At 34.6% G+C, this 17801-nt stretch overlaps 1 protein-coding gene across 2 annotated transcripts in view; it reads right to left on the bottom strand.

The window, feature by feature from the left end:
* LOC111142285 (calcyphosine 2) overlaps nucleotides 1-17480 on the bottom strand; it is a 44299-nt gene extending 26819 nt beyond the window's left edge. The window contains exons 1-7 of one of the 2 annotated variants that reach the window (XM_022495338.1): nucleotides 16329-17480; nucleotides 13609-13658; nucleotides 11649-11694; nucleotides 11433-11558; nucleotides 9019-9192; nucleotides 4063-4185; nucleotides 1188-1255 (exon numbers count right to left, since the gene is read on the bottom strand). In XM_022495338.1, coding sequence (XP_022351046.1) covers nucleotides 1188-1255; nucleotides 4063-4185; nucleotides 9019-9192; nucleotides 11433-11558; nucleotides 11649-11694; nucleotides 13609-13658; nucleotides 16329-16409 — 668 coding nt within the window. In that variant the 5' untranslated portion in view covers nucleotides 16410-17480. The remainder of the gene's footprint in view (nucleotides 1-1187; nucleotides 1256-4062; nucleotides 4186-9018; nucleotides 9193-11432; nucleotides 11559-11648; nucleotides 11695-13608; nucleotides 13659-16328) is intronic. The other variant, XM_022495339.1, reaches the window with a different exon arrangement.
* Between the last annotated feature and the right edge of the window lie 321 nt (nucleotides 17481-17801).

Here is a 17801-nt window from a genome sequence, read left to right as displayed (position 1 = left end):
GAGCAGAGATTAAGAACCAGAAGGAGGAAAACCAGCTAAGTGTTGTGTGTAGGAAGCCAATGGGAAAGAAGAAAGTACTTCAAAGAGGAGAAAGTTTTCAATAAGAGAGTGAGATATTGCTGATGGGTCAAGTAAATGAGAACGGAGAAATCACCATTAGTTGGGCAACGTGGATGCCACGATGAGTTATCTTATAAGGACATACTGCAGTGGCACGGTGAGGGTAAAAACATCAACAAAATGAGTTCAAGGGATAACGGAAGAGGAACATTAAAGATTGTAAGTATAATTAATTATTTCAAGACAGTTGCTGAAAAACATGCATGTAGAATACCTTTCTGCCACCTAAATAATTTTTTTCAAAGCTAACCATAAGTCTTACTTCTTCCTTGAAGACTTTCTAGACTATTTCAGCCTTTCTCTGAAATCCTACAATATTTACATATTATCATGCAATTTTTAGCACAGCAGGTAATTATCCTTTTCCCAGTTTCCTAAGAGTTATGAGACTTCAGATTAAGTTTTAAATTTTTAACAGTCCCACAGTTCCCAAACTGTGTACCACATCACTCCAGGGTGCCACAGGGAACTCACAGGGACTATGTGGGATATTTTTAATTTTTGAGGGCAATACAGTGACACATGGTATTTGTTGGAGACTACATAACTATTAGCTTAAAGTAATTCACAGTTTCACCAAGATATCATGCTACACTCTTTCAGTGAGGTCAAACGTTTGCTGGGCTGGTTTTTCTACAGTTGCCATGATGAACAGCAAGTGCCATGTGGAATTGAAAGTGAAGTGACAGCATCCTCAACAATTCTAAGGTTGGAGACATCGTGCCATGCACCAGAAGGTGCATACAAGCAACTGTGGCTATTTAAGAATGAAGTAAAAATATTTTTCTTTTACTCTAGGCATATTATTTTTTTTGAAATGGCCATTAAGTTGTCATGAAGTAAATACTTAAGTTATTTAGAGAAAAATACTTAACAAAGACAACTGTTGGGTCTTTCTACTGGCCAAGGACTGATGTAAAAACCCATCACTAAAACATTGTGAGTGTAGTGAACGGAGAACATGTGGGAACCTTGGAGTTAGCCACCTGTTGGTTGACTAAAGATAAAAAAAAATTTAATGAAAACTTTCTGAATGGTTTCTTTCACTCATTACTACTAACTCTCACCTAGATAAGTGGTCTATCATCACTTGCTCTGCCACAGTCTGTTTCTTCCTCTCTGCAGCCACCATTTCCTGAGAAGAGAAAATTTTAAAAATTTCATTATCCATAAAACAGAACAACACTGTAGTTAACACAAGGACCCTAAAATATACGTTAAATTTCCAACTTTCTTCTTAAATAGAGATTACTATATCCATCATTAATAAAAACAAATTCCTATTATTTAATCTGAAAATACGATGATTTATTTCCTAAAAATAATGCACTTCAATTTCGGTAGAAATCATCAGAGATTTCCATGCACTGCCTCTGAATTTCACAAAGCCAGAACAGAGGAGGAGGAGACTATGATATCCCCTCCCTGACAGATGCCTTGTAAGAGGCACTTTTACGTGCTCCAAGAAGAATACGAACATTGACAAAAAAAGAGTTTATCCTAAAACTGTTCATAGGAGATGAAGTGAAAATTAAATTGGAATCCTTCAACCCTTTATCAAAAACTAAAAATAAAAATCTTTCAACAGCCTCCCATCATTAAAAGGATAATATTTTCTATGCATAATATCCATTGATCAACTTTTCTCAATTACTGGTTTGATTAAATTATCTTCACACTGGTTTTTGCTTTTCCAACTCATTTGAAAATACTTTTACTACATTTTAGGTTATATCAAATTGAAAAATTAGTAATCATTTAATTCCAATTAGATCATAATGTAACTATATTTACTAAAATGTTTCTTTTGAAGAGTAAATAAAAGATGTTAAAAAATTAAATGGTCAAAATAAAGCTTGCTCTGTTTTTACACTGTAAATTACTGTCATCTCCATTGATCACTCCAGTAAATGAAATCAAGTACAATAATGTAGCATATGATAGAGGCTTTGTAACTCTATTCAAAATGGACACAACATTCAAGTAAGAATGACTAAAGGCGTATCATAGAAACTCCTAAGAAACCTGGAAATTTGGGTGCAATTATTTAAACGTTAGTCTATAATTGAATTTGGCTTTTCTGGGGGTGGGGGTGGTTAGCAGAAATTAAGATACAGTTTACACACCCAAAATGCCCCATATAAATACAGTTCATTTAACATATAACTCCATCTGATGTTATCTAAGCTCATGACACTTTATAACGATTTTTGTTTAGTAATAAATTTAAAACAGCAATTAAAAAGTTAAAAAGCACATGGTAACTTACAAGCACAGCAAAATGTGTTTTATGTCTAAGGGTGATGAAGGTGAACACTGACTATGAAATTATATACAGAAAAGTTCAGCCAGAACATAGATGTAAAACCCAGAAGCTAGCAGAAGAGGTGAGATTAATGAATAGAGAGCCCATGCAGAAAGCCCACTTAAGTGTTGACATTTATAGTGGTTTACTGCAGGAAAGGTTAGACCCACCCTCAGGAACATTGATTTTGAGGTCTGTGTAAACATAAAGCAGATTAGAAACAGAAGTCACACTAACACAAAGAATCTAATAATGTTGAAAAATGACAACAAACTAGAAGAGATAGATATGAAAACCAAAGTTTCACTACTTCTGGTGTTCAATTAAGTAGTTAAAAATTAAAGTAAAAAGTTTCCACCTAGAATTTAAAAATTAATCAGTACTAATTTCAAATACATTGAAAGTTTACTCACATAAACATGTCCTTGAGGAAAAAAAAAAGATAAATATGTGCTACCACAATAAAGTAAAATATTTGATGCTGAATTTAGTGAATTAAAGTGATTGTAAGTACAAGAAATCCACTAACACCCAGATGGCTTTGGATGACACCAAGAACATTACCCAATGGGTCTTAAGTATCAATAACATCCATTTCAAGTATAACTTCAGGAACATATCAAAATAAGCCTTATTTGGGAGACTATTTTGCCTTATAAAGTAGCTTTTAAAATTTTAGTATAACCCTGGTAATATTCCTTATTCTATTAAACTTAAATATCTAAATAATAATAGACATAGAAAACAATGTTTATTTTGTTTCAGTACAAAAACTAGAACAAATTAGCAACTTGAGTTATCCACAGAAAACCAGTCCATGATCCAGACACTGACTACACAGTGCTGTCAACTGAGAACATATTAATTCTGGATGACTGTAATCCAAATAAAATATATATTGACTTTCCTCTCGGTGATATTGATAATATAGCCATCTAAAACCATAATGCTTCATTATTGTTGGCTATCTAAACCAGGGTTTCCCAACTTTTGAACCACTACACACTGGCGTTTCAATAATCCATTACAAATATGTCTAAGATCTTAATCATCTGGGGATGTCTAGGGTGAGCAGTGGACTCCAACTTGAAGGAGCTTGGTCTGATTGTTCCAGGATGCTATAGAAATGTAATTATCTATTTGTACCAGATCTGGCCTAAGTGATACTCATCCAAAAATCTAGTTGATTTTGTAAAATACACAATTTAAAGTTAATATTAAGAATCTAGAGTTTTGCTTTCCTTTTTCTAAGAAAAAAAAATACTTTATTCTTCCCCTTTCCCTTAATTTGCTGAAGTTTCCCTGGTTTTATTAGCTTATCACTTTTAAAAAATAACTAGGTTACTTTAGGTAGGGGTGATGTTAAATAAACCCACTGACAAAAATAGCAGCCAATTAACATTTAATAGTATAAACTAAATTTTTACAAACTCTTAAAGATTCAAGACTATTTCTCCACAGTCAATATACCAAACATCAACCTTTGGAAAAATGAGGACTCAATTTACACATTAGTGAACATCCACCGCAGTCCAAATTCAATTGTTGCAATTATTTATTCAATTTAAGTCTGCAAAATCTTGGAGGGTAAATTATCTTAATGGCTTAACAAGTAAGGAAAGATCCGGTTAACTTACAGCATCAGATTTTTTCATACAACTTTGTGCATTGTAAGGGATGTCTGCATAACCCTGTTGTAAGAGGGCTTTCCTGTCCAGAGTGGTAAGACCACCCACGATGGATTCTTCACCTTGTACACACTGTAAGTGAAAGCAACAAATGCATTCTTGAGAGTTTATACTTAGTTCACATATTTAGCATATTTGTTTTTAACAAAATAGGGTATTAAATAACCTCTGAACACATCAGTAGTTATTTGTGTACAACAATGTATACATAACAATACATAACACCTAACAAGTTATCTGTGTATAACAGTACAGGCTCTCATAATCAGATTGTCTATTTGAATGCAGTTCTTCCACCTTCTAGCTAATGACCGCACTATGCCTCAGTTTATCCATGATAATGGGAATTAAAAGGGGAATTAATAATAGTAACTACTTCACACACACACACACACACACACACACATGAAATGTCCAACACTTATAAAAGTATCTGACATATAATAAGCATCAGATAAAAGGTAGCAACAATCATAACTATTATTGTCCATTTGAGTCTTTGTAAAGTTAATAAAAATGGGCATGTTCACTCCTTTGTAAAATGAAATTCAGAAGTCCTAAGAGATGGATGTATCCTTTGAGGTAAAGGATCCTTTGAGATCCTAAAGATAAACACAAAAATTTTCTCTGAATATAAGGTGTACTTACATTCTTTTAACAACAACAAAAATGCCCTGGCAGGATAGCAACTGCTAAAAACTTAATGGATTTCAAGAGTTTTTCCTCCAGGGTTTATTCTTACTTTAGAGCTTTCTTAAAAGGTCACATTCCATATTCATACTCTACTCTGTCTTCGTGACCTTTGATTGTTACATGAAATCTTATTATACATTTGTTTATGAATTGTTGTCTGCCTCTACTGCTATACGCTCCATGAGGGAGGGAACCTTGTCTGTCATTTTTATTTCAAAATCCCTGATCCCAGAACAGGACCACACATAGTGAGCACTAGATAAATACTTATTCAACAAGCAAATAATGCATCTTATATAAGTTTTAACTATTGAGGGGCACCTGGGTGGCTCAGTTGATTAAGGGTCTGCCTTTGACCCAGGTTATGATCCCAGAGTCCTGGGATCAAGCCCCACTTCGGGCTCCCTGCCCAACAGGGAGCCTGCTTCTCTCTGTCCCGCTCACTCTGCTTGTGCTCTCTCACTGTCTCTGTCAAATAAATAAATAAAATCTTTTTTTAAAAAAAGTATTAACTATTGGGAAATCAATTTATCAGGATACTTTACAATTTTATTTATTTACCTCCTACTATATTTTTTCCTGAATAGTTTTTTATTTTAACAGTCACCAAAAAATGTTTAGCATTATATGAGGTAAATTAAGCAGATTAAATTAACAGATATGTTTAAGTACAAGCAAAGGTCTGCACTATGTTCTGGTTGGAAGACGCTTTCAAAAGATTTTTATTTTGTTTCAGGTTGTTTTTATCCTTTTACAAAAGGAAAACAATGACATTTCCACTCAGTATGTCAGATTTAACCTCCCCAACTGAGACTTCCCTGTGGTCTCCCCGACACTTCCAATTTCTCAGGCCAAAAACCTTAGAGTCCTCCTCCATCATCCCTTTCTCCTAAGCCTACAACCAATCCATCAGCAAATATTCTCAGCAAATACTCTCAAATATTCAAAATCTTTCCAGAGTCTGGCTTCTCATCATGACCACTTCTTATCCAAGTCTGCTGCCTGGGTCCAAGCCATCATCTTCATTCTTCATGTGGATTATGGTGACAGCCTCCTCAAACATCTTTCTGCTTCCGACTTCATCCTATTCTCTGTAAAACCCATCCTCAATGTAGCAAAGTAGCTTTCTGACTCAGAGTAAAAGGCAAGGTCCTCATGTTGTCTACAAGGTCTTGCAGATCTGCCTCCCAGCACCACTCTTAACTCTCTCTCCATCTCTCCCTTGCTCTTCCTCCTCTGACCGCACTGTCTTCCTTGGTATTTCTTAAATACTCCATGCCCCCTCCTACTTCATGACACTTAGAGTTTATCCTGAGTGGCTTGTGCATTACCCTTTTCAGATGTGAGCCTAGACGTTACCTAATGGTAAAGATTTTTCCAGGTGAACCTGTACAAATTACAATCCCAACTTAAGCCCTGGTCTTCCTAGCGCCCTTCCATCCATAGCATTTATCACCACCTGTCAGACTAAATGGTTTGTTTGACTGATTCATTCATTCATTCATTTTTTTCTCACTAAGTCCTTCCATTATGATATATACTCTGTGAGGGCAAAAATATTTGCCTGTTTTATTCACTGACTTAGTATTTTCTATAAAATTAAAGTTTCATGATTTTTATGTTTTATTTAAAGATGTTTCATTATTTAAAATATAAATTTACATTTTAGGTAAGAATTTGACAACAAGAGATTCATTGGCTTTTTATACTAAATGGAAGGAAAACTCAACAAAGGAAATTTGCCATTCAGACAAGTGAGGGGAACTTTTACTTTACAGTTTGATTGATTATCTGTTGAGTGATATATCAGCTTGACTAGTTGGGGGCTATGGCCTTTGGTTATTGTCCTAGATCCTAAATATTTTTAACTTCAGCTTTTTAATTACTAGAAGGAATCAATTTTCCTGTTGTTCCCTGCTTTGTAGAGGGTCTTACATTTTTGATATAAGGAAGCAATTCTATTTCCAACGATTACTATTCTAGTATTAACTAATGTAATTGTAATAGGATTTACTAATAGCCCACTTATATAGCAGTTTTGATTTTCATATGGTATATATCTAAAAAGACATCAAATAAGTTGCTTGAACCACTTAAGTACAAAATTATTATGTATGGAAACCAGGGCTGTTTTGTAAAGCTATCAAGACATATGAAGTAATAATTACATACATTTTAAAATCTACATATGTAGATTTTAAAAACCAAAGTAAAACATAATTTTTCCAGAAGAAAACAAGAATATGCTGGCTTCTATAAAACCCTTTATTCATACAATAAAGTAGTCACCAATCATATAGCAAGCTTCACAAGCAATATTTTTCCTCCCTTAACCAAAAACAAATACTTTCATTTGAAACTATGTTCAAGGAAAACAGTTTTACTTTAAAAAAAAAAAAAAAAAAGCGCCTGGGTGGCTCAGTCAGTTAATCATCCAGCACTTGATTCCCAGCTGGGTCATGATCTCACGATTGTGAGATCAAGCCTCTCATCTTGCCCCTCACTGAATGCGGAACATACTTCAGATTCTCTCTCTGTCTCTACCTCTGCCCCACCATCTGCCCACCAATCTCTCCCCTCTCCCCGCCCCTCACCTGTGTGTGCACGCGTGTGCACACATGCACCCTCTCACTTAAAAAAAAAAAAAACTTTAAACCATTTTGCGGAAGCAAATAAAACATGAGCTTATAGAAATCTTTGTTCTATTTTTCCCAACATTATTACAGTGACTTAAATATCACATGATGGATCCTACAGCTATCTGGCCAAATGCTAAAGGGCTATGAAATTATCCTGCCTAATATTACAGACATCAGATTATTATACTTGTGTGCATCTGTTTGGATCTGGGAAATCTGTCTTAACATAAAAGAGACCAAATAATCCCATAACTTTTGTTACTCCTTCCATTGAACACCATGTGATAGAGTTAGTTCAGGATAGTTCATACATGTATTAAATAAAATAGCTCATATGCCATACCTACTTATAAATTAATCAGTTCTTTTTACCTATTAAAAAAAAGTTAAGTAAATACAACCAGCAAACTTCCCTGAAAATACATTATTCTTATAAAAAAATTCATTAAATAAAGAATTATATTCAACTCTTTTCCCCCTTTATGACCAGTGGTATCACAAAATATGTTTCCAAACCTTTCACTCTATAATTCAAGGTTGACCTTTCCTATATGCTTATGAAAAGCCATTAAATTTATTATAGTGAGTTTGCTCTTATATTCATGATGAATTTACACCTAATTAACATTAAGTAAAAGCATAATTTTAGCAATTCATGTTAAAAAATATCTCTCAACAAGAGCCAGAAGACAATCATGGAGTGATGACAGTTTTGGAATAAAACAGGGTCACTGAAACATCTGAAATCACTTTTCTACTTTAAAATTTAGACTGTGAGGCAAACAGAGTTCAAGATAGCTACATGAAAAACAGCTTTTTAATACTGCCTTATTTTCAATCCCAAGTCAAATGGAAAACTCCTTACACAGAGAAGATGACTAGGTCATATGGCTAGAGTTTTCACATTTGAAAATGATAATAATAAACTTTTAGAGTTGTTGTTAAGAATAAACTAGTTAGGGTGCCTGGGTGGCTTAGCCACTTAAGTGTCTGCCTTTGGTTCAGGTCATGATCCCAGAGTCCCAGGATCCAGTCCCGAGAATCCGGGCTCCTTGCTCAGCGGGGAGCCTGTTTCTCCCTCTGCCTGCTGCTCCCCCAGCTTGTGCTCTCTCTCACTTTCTCTCTCTTTGACAAATAAATAAATAAAATCTTTAAAAAAAAAAAAAGAAGAAGAAGAAACTAGTTAATGCAAGCAGAATATTTAAAATAATAGTCCCTAGCACACAGAAATAAATGATAGCTACTATACTTACTATGACTAACAGCAAAACATACAAGACAAAAAGATTTCTATAATACATATAATTTTTTAAAATTTCATCAGAACTTGGGGTGCCTGGGTGGCTCAGTGGGTTAAAGCCTCTGTCCTTCAGCTCAGGTCATGATCCCAGGGTCCTGGGATCGTGCCCCGCATCGGGCTCTCTGCCTTGGTGGGGAGCCTGCTTCCCTTCCTCTCTCTCTGCTTGCCTCTCTGCCTACTTGTGATCTCTGTCTGTCAAATAAGTAAATTTAAAAATCTTTAAAAAAAATAAAATAAAATTTCATCAGAACTTTATAAAGTCTCATACATTACCTTGTCATCTATCTTTTTTCTTGGAGATTGTTGTGTGATCTTTGATTTTGTCTTTTCTGCATTTCTCTGACTATACTGTTTATATCCCTCTTTCATTTCAGTTTCATATTGCTGATATTTTAGTTTATATTTGCTTGTTGGTGCTGGCAAGTTTTCAGGTATTATGTCTTGCTCCTAGATATAAAAATAAAAAGTAATTTATCTCTCAGAAAAATCAAAATAATTATTAATTTTCCTTATTAACATTTAATAGGCTTATCATTTATCTTAACATGTATGCCTAAGAAATAAATCATTATGATCCATGTGCTAAACAGAAGTGATATTTATTTATTTTCTTTTTTTTATTTATTCGACAGAGAGAGAGCATAAGCAGGGGGAACAGCAGAGTGAGAGGGAGAAACAGGCTCCCCACTGAGCAGGGAAATATCTGTACTTTCCACTCAATTTTGCTATGAACCTAAAACCATTCTAAAAAGTAGTTCGTTTAAAAAAGAAAGTAAGAAAGAAAGAAAGAAAGAAAGACAGGATACAAAGATATGTAGCTTTAAAAAAAAAGATTTTATTGATTTGAGACAGAGCAAGCATGCGCACGAGTCAGGGGGAAGGGTAGAGGGAGAGGGAAAGCAGGCTCCCTGCTCAGCAGGAAGCACTATGCAGGGCTCAATCCCAGGACCCCAGGATCTTGACTTATACCCAAGGCAGAGGCTTAACTGACTGAGTCACCCAGACACCCCCAGAGGTGATATTTAAAACATTTAGCTGGTATAGCATCACTGAGCAATCGAAGCAGATGGAATTGCTCAGAATGGGCAGTGGCCTTAAAAAGCAGGAAGCCTGCACCTGGTTTCCCTACTAAAGATCAGTCCTCATTCTAAAATAATTTGGGAAGACAAAAATTAACTTTTCTTTCTTAAGAGTTTTAGATAAGCCCTCTATTCCTGCCCCAGAAAAACTCCACTGATAAGCATTTCTTCCAGAATACTTAAGGAATTAGAGATCAAGAACACTAAGTGCTGGTGGTCATTTGTAAAATTTCAGATATATCACATTCTGGTAGTATTTGGTTCCCTACCAAATTCCCATGGGAGTAAGATAACAGAGCCAGTGTATAAGTGAAATCTAAAAAGAGTACTGAGCGAACGCAATGACATATATATTGGCCCAAAGGGGGATAGCCACACTAAAGGAGGATGAAGCCAGCATGCCCCTTGAAAACTGTTGATAATATCCAAGCCTAACCTAGAGAAAGAGAAAACGAAGTTTCAGGGTGAAAACTGTAGCATGATACAGACTAGGGTACTACTGGTGCAATTTATCCAAAATGAGACCAAGGAGAGCATGAATAGAACCAGCTAAGGGTGCCTGGGTGGTTCAGTTGGTTAAGCCTCTGAATCTTGATTTCCACTCAGGTCATGATCTCAGGGTCTTGAGATCAAGCCCTGCATCAGGCTCTCTGCTAGGCATGAAGCCTGCTTAGGAGTCTCTCTCCCTCTTCCTCTGCCCCGCCCTTGCACCCCGTACACACACACTTTCTGTCTCTCAAAAAAAAAAAAAAAAATACACACACACACACACACACACACACACACACACACACACACACACCCGTTTAAAAAAATAGAACCAGCTATAGGAGAAAGACTAACAAAGACAGAAAAGCAAGCCCTCCTCGTAGAATACTGAACAGAACTTGTGTTCATAACACAAAATAAAACACTAAATATTTTTTGAAGTGTAAATATTGTCCCAAGAAGATAGTTTGGAATAAGTATAGTTACTTATAGTTACTCCATAGCATACCAGTAGCCCAAAGTATAAGTTAATTTCCAGAGACAAATCTTATGAGCCATTAAATTTATTATGGTGAGTTTGCTCCTATATTCATGATGAATTTACACCTAATTAGCATTAAATAAAAGCATAACTTTAGCAATTCATAATGTTAAAAAAAATTTCTCAACAAGAGCCAGAAGACAATCACGAAGTGATGACAGTTTTGGAATAAAACAGGGTCACTGAAACATCTGAAATCACTTTTCTACTTTAAAATTTAGACTGTGAGGCAAAAAGAGTTCAAAACAACTACATCAATAACGGCTAAAAATCAAAAGACAAAATCAAGCAAGATCTGATCTAATAATCTACCATATTTTTTAAATTCCTGGATTTCCTATTAGGATAAACCTGTACTTTACTAATTGTATAAGACATTTTTAAAATACTATTCCTATGTGAAAAAAATGTAAAACAAAGTAGAATTATTTCACCAACATGATTGTTTGGGATCTTAATATATAAAATACTTAAACTGGACAAAACATGGACTGAACATAATGAAATTTCTGGACTAAATACGGTGCTTAAATGCCCATTATAATTCTAAAAGATGGTAGTAAGAAATAAATACTAACCAGTTCATTTAGATGATGCTGGGTATGTGATATCTGACATGGTGTGGCCCAACTAAGAGCAGAAGATGAATTTGGTGGGTTAAAATGAATATGCGCAGTACTAAGTGGAATATGTGAAAAATCATCCTAAAATAAAATTAAATAATACTCATTATACACTACATGCAACTATGTTCAAATGTTTATTATAGTAAGTAAATACCAGGTAAAAATTACCTCTTCATCAGAGTCAATGAGGCTTCCCAAATCAAGTCGTGGAACCCTGAAAGAAAAAATCTATATGCATCCCATAACTTTTTAAAATGAGGCTTTAATAGTTGCAAATCGTATGCACTACAGCTTATATAAAAAGGTACACTAAGGATGCCTGGGTGGCTTAGTCGGTTAAGCATCTGCCTTCCTTTCAGGTCATGATCCCAGGGTCCTGGAATCGAGTCCCAGATCAGGCTCCTTGCTCAGTGGGGAGCCTGCAGATTCCCTGTCTCCCTTTGCTTGCCCCTCCCCCTGCTTGTGCTTGCTCTCTCTCTCTCTCTCTCTCTGACAAATAAATAAAATCTTAAAATAAATAAAAAGGTACACTAAAGCCAAAGGTGTGCTGTACCTACCAGCTGTGAAAGGCTTTTGTTAAATACACAGCAGTTTTTGTGCTGGTTGTTAACAAAGCATTATTAAAAATAAAATTATAAAAAATTAAAAATAAATAAGTTATATTAAAAACAAAGGTAATAAATACTCAAATTCATCACTTCTTAATGACTCTACCATACTTCACTATTGTCTATGTTCTAGAGGTTACGTACATGTATGGTATTTGTATGGTAATATAATGGTATGTCTCTCTTTCCAAGTCATGCTCAGTGATACAATACACATAGGTTGAAATCAGCCACAGTGGGATCATTTACTCAAAAACTGGCAAATGCTATGAATTAGGAGTTGACTTATTATGTTTTGATCTCTTAGACTTAAAACAGTCATGGAGAAAACATTAATGGTTCAGATTAAACTTAAAACTGTATCGTATCTGTAACTGTCACATGGTGAATAACAAAAAACTGAGGAAATATAGTCCCAGTATCCTAAACTATTACAGAAGTCAACAAATAGACCACTCACATCACTTTACAATAAATGAAAAAATTCAACCAACATTCACACTGGAACTACACTAGTTCACAGACTGAAACCGTCAGTTGGCTACAGATACCAGAATTCAGCAAGAAACAAAGAAAGCATTCTGTGAGGATCAATTGGCTATGTGGAATTTATAAAAAAGAGTTTATACATTTTGTTAGTATTTGTAAATTGCTTACCATATGTCCTCTGTATCAGTAAATTTATAACCAACTTAAAATATACTTGTTTATTCATAATTAACAAGTAAAATTTAAAATAAACTTATAACACACTTTCAGGAAACCAGCTGCTAAAATTTACCAGCACATGACTGACTGTCAGTATATACTGAGTATCTTGTTGCATCAAGAGCTTGCATGTACCTCGTACCCCCATTCTTTGGCTAGATGAGCACACAGGTATGTTATGTAGAACCACGTGAAATGGCTGATACTTGCTCATTTTTCTTCGATAAAGATGCTAATTTCATATGGTCAAGCCTAACAAAGTACTAGGTTTTTAGGTTCTATTTTCTAATGAGCTCTGTAGTCTAAAATACTTGAAAAGATATGAAAGTCATAGCCTTTCAAATCTTAAAAGGCAAAAATGTAAAATATAAAACATAAATTAATGTGGTCTAGTCCACAAATAAAATAATTTAAAGAAGACTGATAAAATTGTCATATCTGTCAAGATAAGATCAAAGCCACAGATATTTCCCATTAAATTCATTTTAACTATACCAGTTATCAAATTCAAAATTTCACATATTTCTTTAACAAATTCATTTAACTGAGTTTTCTAAGTATGACAGGAGTTAAACCTTTTCAGGAAAATGTAAGAATATTAAATAAAATACAAAACAGAGAAGTATTACCTTCAATCCTATTAACCTACTTTAATTTTGGCATGGCAATTTTCAGGCTATCCATATCCACATCAATTTTTCTATGGTTCACAAACATAACTACATATCAAATTTTGCTTTCTTTTTTTACTTGTTAATATATTATAAATATTTGCCCATTTAACAGCTCAAGTGTGAAGAAATGTGACTTACACAGGTAGACTAGGATTCTGGATTGCCCATGATCTTGGAGTCTGTCCTTGCTTTAATTAAAAAAAGAAAAGATCAGTACATATATACCCTTTATTTATACTTTAAAAGATAAGCAATGAGTCAATGCAAGAAAGCTGATTACCATTTTCTCAGTAAATAACACGTAAGAAATATTTTTTTAAAGATTTTATTTATTTATTTGACAGACAGAGATCACAGTAGGCAGAGAGGCAGGCAGAGAGGAAGGGAAGTAGGCTCCCTGCTGAGCAGAGAGCCCGATGCGGGACTCGATCCCAGGACCCTGGGATCATGACCTGAGCCGAAGGCAGAGGCTTTAACCCACTGAGCCACCCAGGCACCCCTACGTAAGAAATATTTATTAAGCCTCTCGCTACTGTGCTTGAGACATAGGATGATAAGTAACACAGATCATCTTTATCCTCAGGGCACTGTCAGCAGGGGAAGACATTCACTCAAACAATAATGTGAAGAAAAAAACAAACCAAAAAACATGTGCTATGCCAGAGCAACTACATATAGCATTTTACCCAACAAGTCTAGGAAACTGAGGAAGCATTTTCAAAAACAAAAAAAGTAACCTTTAAATGGAACTCCGAAGGATGAGTAGGAGTTAGCCAGATTAAGACAGAGGGAGAAAATTGCTTTAGCCAGGAGGAACAACTCATCCTGCACTGGCCCACACCCAGGAGTTAGCAGCTAGAAAGGGCTGAAATGGGGAGTGTGAAAAAGTAATGGTGGCCAGAGCTGTTATATAATACAAGTCAAAGACCTTGGACCATGTCCTAAAGGTAATGAGAAAACTGCAGGATTTAAGCAAAGAAGTGACAAATATATACATATACATTTGTAGATGTTCAGTCTCACTTCCAAAAAATTGTGCAAAGATATGAAAATTATAGTGAGCTTAGATACCATACAATAAATATATATAAGTCATAGAAAAATTTGAAGTTAATAAGGCCACAAAACAACTCATGCATCAACACTTCTGCCTTACTTCTGAAATGTTGTCTAACTGGTCATTTCTGTTGTACTGATAGCAAGTACAGAAATTACATTCAAGATTGAGCTTCATCATTCTAACTGATCATAAAAGAGAAAACAAATTCAATTCAGTATGAGCTTTAATATATGGCATTAGTTTAAATATTATCCCAATAAAAAGTTAAAAATGTAGAAATGTAAAATCACGAAATGATGAGTTAATTGGAATATATATATTAAGTTGACCCTTGAGCAATGCTGAGGTTAAGGGTGCCAACTACCTCCTCCATAGAGTCAAAAATCCACTTATAAATTTTAGCTCCCCCAAAACTTTAACTACTATTAGACTACTGTTGACTGGTAACATAAACAGTCAATTGACACATATTTTGTATGTTATATGTACTATATACTGCATTCTTACAATATAGTATGCTAGAGAAAGTAAATGTTAAGAAAATCATAAGGAAAAGACATTTGCAGTACTATACTGTATGTATTTAAAAAATCTACATATAAGTGGACCTGTGTAGTTCAAACCTGAGTTGTTGGGGGCACCAAGGTGCCCCAAAGATTTTCTTAATTGTATTTGGGAAACATCAGGGTAGATTAGGAAGAAAATCTAAATAGAATATAATTATAGTTGTCATAGTCATGGTCATCATCATGATCATCTCCCAGAAAATGTTTTAACAGACTTAAAGACAGTCTTGAAGTCACAGACCTACCTATTTCAGAATGACAGTTACCTTTCTTAGCTAATTCCAACAAAACTGCGCTAGCCAATACAGAAGAAAAATAAATATAGCCAGCAAACTATGGCTTAGTTCTGTTTTATAAATAAAGTTTTATTGGAACACAACTATTTATTTATTTATTTATGAACTGTCTATGTGTTCTCAATACTACAGCTAAGTTAAGTGGTTGCAAAAGAAACAACAGCCCATAAAGCCAAAAATATCTACTAGCTGCCCCTTTATTTAAAAAGCTGAGTATGGGGCACCTGGGTGGCTCAAACAGCTAAGTGTCTACCTGCTGCTCAGGTCATGATCTCAGGGTCCTGGGATCGAGCCCCACATCAGGCTCCCTGCTCAGTGGAGCATCTGCTTCTCTCTCTTCTGCTGCTCCTCACCTCTGCTCATACCCTCTCTCCCTCTCCTTCTAATAAGTAAATAATATATATATATTTTTTTAAATGGCAAGGAAATACCTATCACTTTTATGTATTTCTAAACGAAAATTTGTATATACTCAATTCTGTGGTGGGAACAGGGACAAAGCAGCTATAACTCTGCACTTAATCAATGATATATACACACACAGTGGTAATATTATGAAGGTTATGAAGAAAAAAAGTCTTAATAATAGAAGCTCTGATTCTCTTTCTACCTAGCTAATACAAAATGTATACTAATATTCTCTTCTTTCTACTATCTTCATTTCTTTTATTTTCTGCAGATATACATAGATAATTTTTTAAATAAGAATATGAAAACAATAATAATATGCTTGATTATTTAAAATAAAACTAATTCAAGTAATGACCCACTTTCAAATAATGATTATCTTCAGTTTTGGCCACTCAATTCTTCAAATCCAGAAAATATGGATCCTAAATATTTGTGAGTATAAGTTGTCATAAAAACATGAAGAAAAGAGTCAGAAAATTATTTAATTAATCATCCTATGAGAGGAAAATTATATAGCACACGTACTTGCAGCAGCTTCTTTCTTCCAGAGAACGGCTGAGTTGGATTTGTAAGAGAAGCAGCAATTCCTTTAACCTCTAAATCCATTCAAGTTCACGTCTGCAGTATACTTGGAAAAAGGTAAAAAACATACAAAATGATAACTCTTACTCTAATTTTAAATAAGTCATACAAACTACGTAACACTACTTTATGGAAAGAAATCATGTGGTTAATCATTGTTGCTTCTTTCACCAAAATCAACTTTTTGTGGCGCAATTACATTATGTTGGGCAACACTTAAGAGGCAAATGCTAGTCTGAATAGGTTTCTCTGAAGATGTCCATGTCCTAATCACTGGACCCTGTGAATATGTTTACATTACATGACAAAGAGGACTCTTCAGATGTGATTTACGTAAAGGATTTTGAGGTGTGGAAATTATCCTGGATTATCTAGAAGGCCCAGTGTAATTACCAGGGTCCTTAGACAAGGAGGAGCAAGACGATCAGAGTAAGAAAGAGAAGATGGAAGAAGGAAAACACAGGTCAGAGAGGAATGAAGATACTAGAAAGCTGGCTTTGAAAACAAAGGAAGAAGTCATGAGCATTCTCTGCAAGTTAGAAGAGGCAAGGATGAATTTTCCCCTGGAGCCTCCTGAAGGAACCAGCCTTGCTGACATCTTGATTTAAGCCCCTGATTTGTAGCCCTGTCATTTGTGCTTCTGGCCTCCAGAACTGTAAAATAATGAGTTTATGTTGTTTCAGACCACTGTGTTTGTAGTGATTTTTTACAGCAGTAATAGGAAACAAATGTCTGTACTTCCCTACCACAAAGTGATGTAAACTTATTTTCCTTACTCTTTTCTTAAACTTTTGTGAGTTTTGATTTTGCTGGAGTAAGCAAATGAAAAAATGTGTTATGCAAGCAGTATTCTCTGATACAAAGAATAAAATAGAGTGGATGGTCCAATTAGAAATGATGAGGTAACTAGTAAAAATGCATGTAAAAGAATGCTGAAAATAATCAACTTGAACAAAAATGTACAAGACAAAAATCAGATGAATATCTCAGTGATACAAATTTTGAAGATTTTATTTTACACTTCAACCTTATATTACTGAGGATTTGTTGTTTAACAATTCATACTTTCTTTTTCTATTATTAGACTTGGATTTATTTTAATAGTAAACTTTTTTTCTTAATTTTTAAGGAAAGATAGCATGGCATAGTGTCAGCATAGAGTTAGATAGACTGACATTAAAATCCTCATTTTTGACACTTCCCTGTAATGTAAGCTTGGGTAAAAACTTAATCTTTCAGAGCCAATATTTCTAATATGTAAAATGAGTTTAATGTTAACACCTTTCTCTTCTTCCTGTTTTAAGTAGAACATGATTATTCAATACATGGTAGCCATCACTGTTACTATTAAAATGTAGTTTTACTGCAGGCCCAATGAAATCCTGAAAGGTATCCCAGTTCTTCACTAATTTATCT

Source organism: Enhydra lutris, unplaced genomic scaffold, assembly GCF_002288905.1.
Source record: "Enhydra lutris kenyoni isolate GAN:26980312 unplaced genomic scaffold, ASM228890v2 scaffoldscaffold7, whole genome shotgun sequence".
Taxonomy (NCBI): domain Eukaryota; kingdom Metazoa; phylum Chordata; class Mammalia; order Carnivora; family Mustelidae; genus Enhydra; species Enhydra lutris.
The sequence above is the reverse complement of the archived record's forward strand: the minus strand, read 5'-3'. Positions and strand labels throughout refer to the sequence as shown.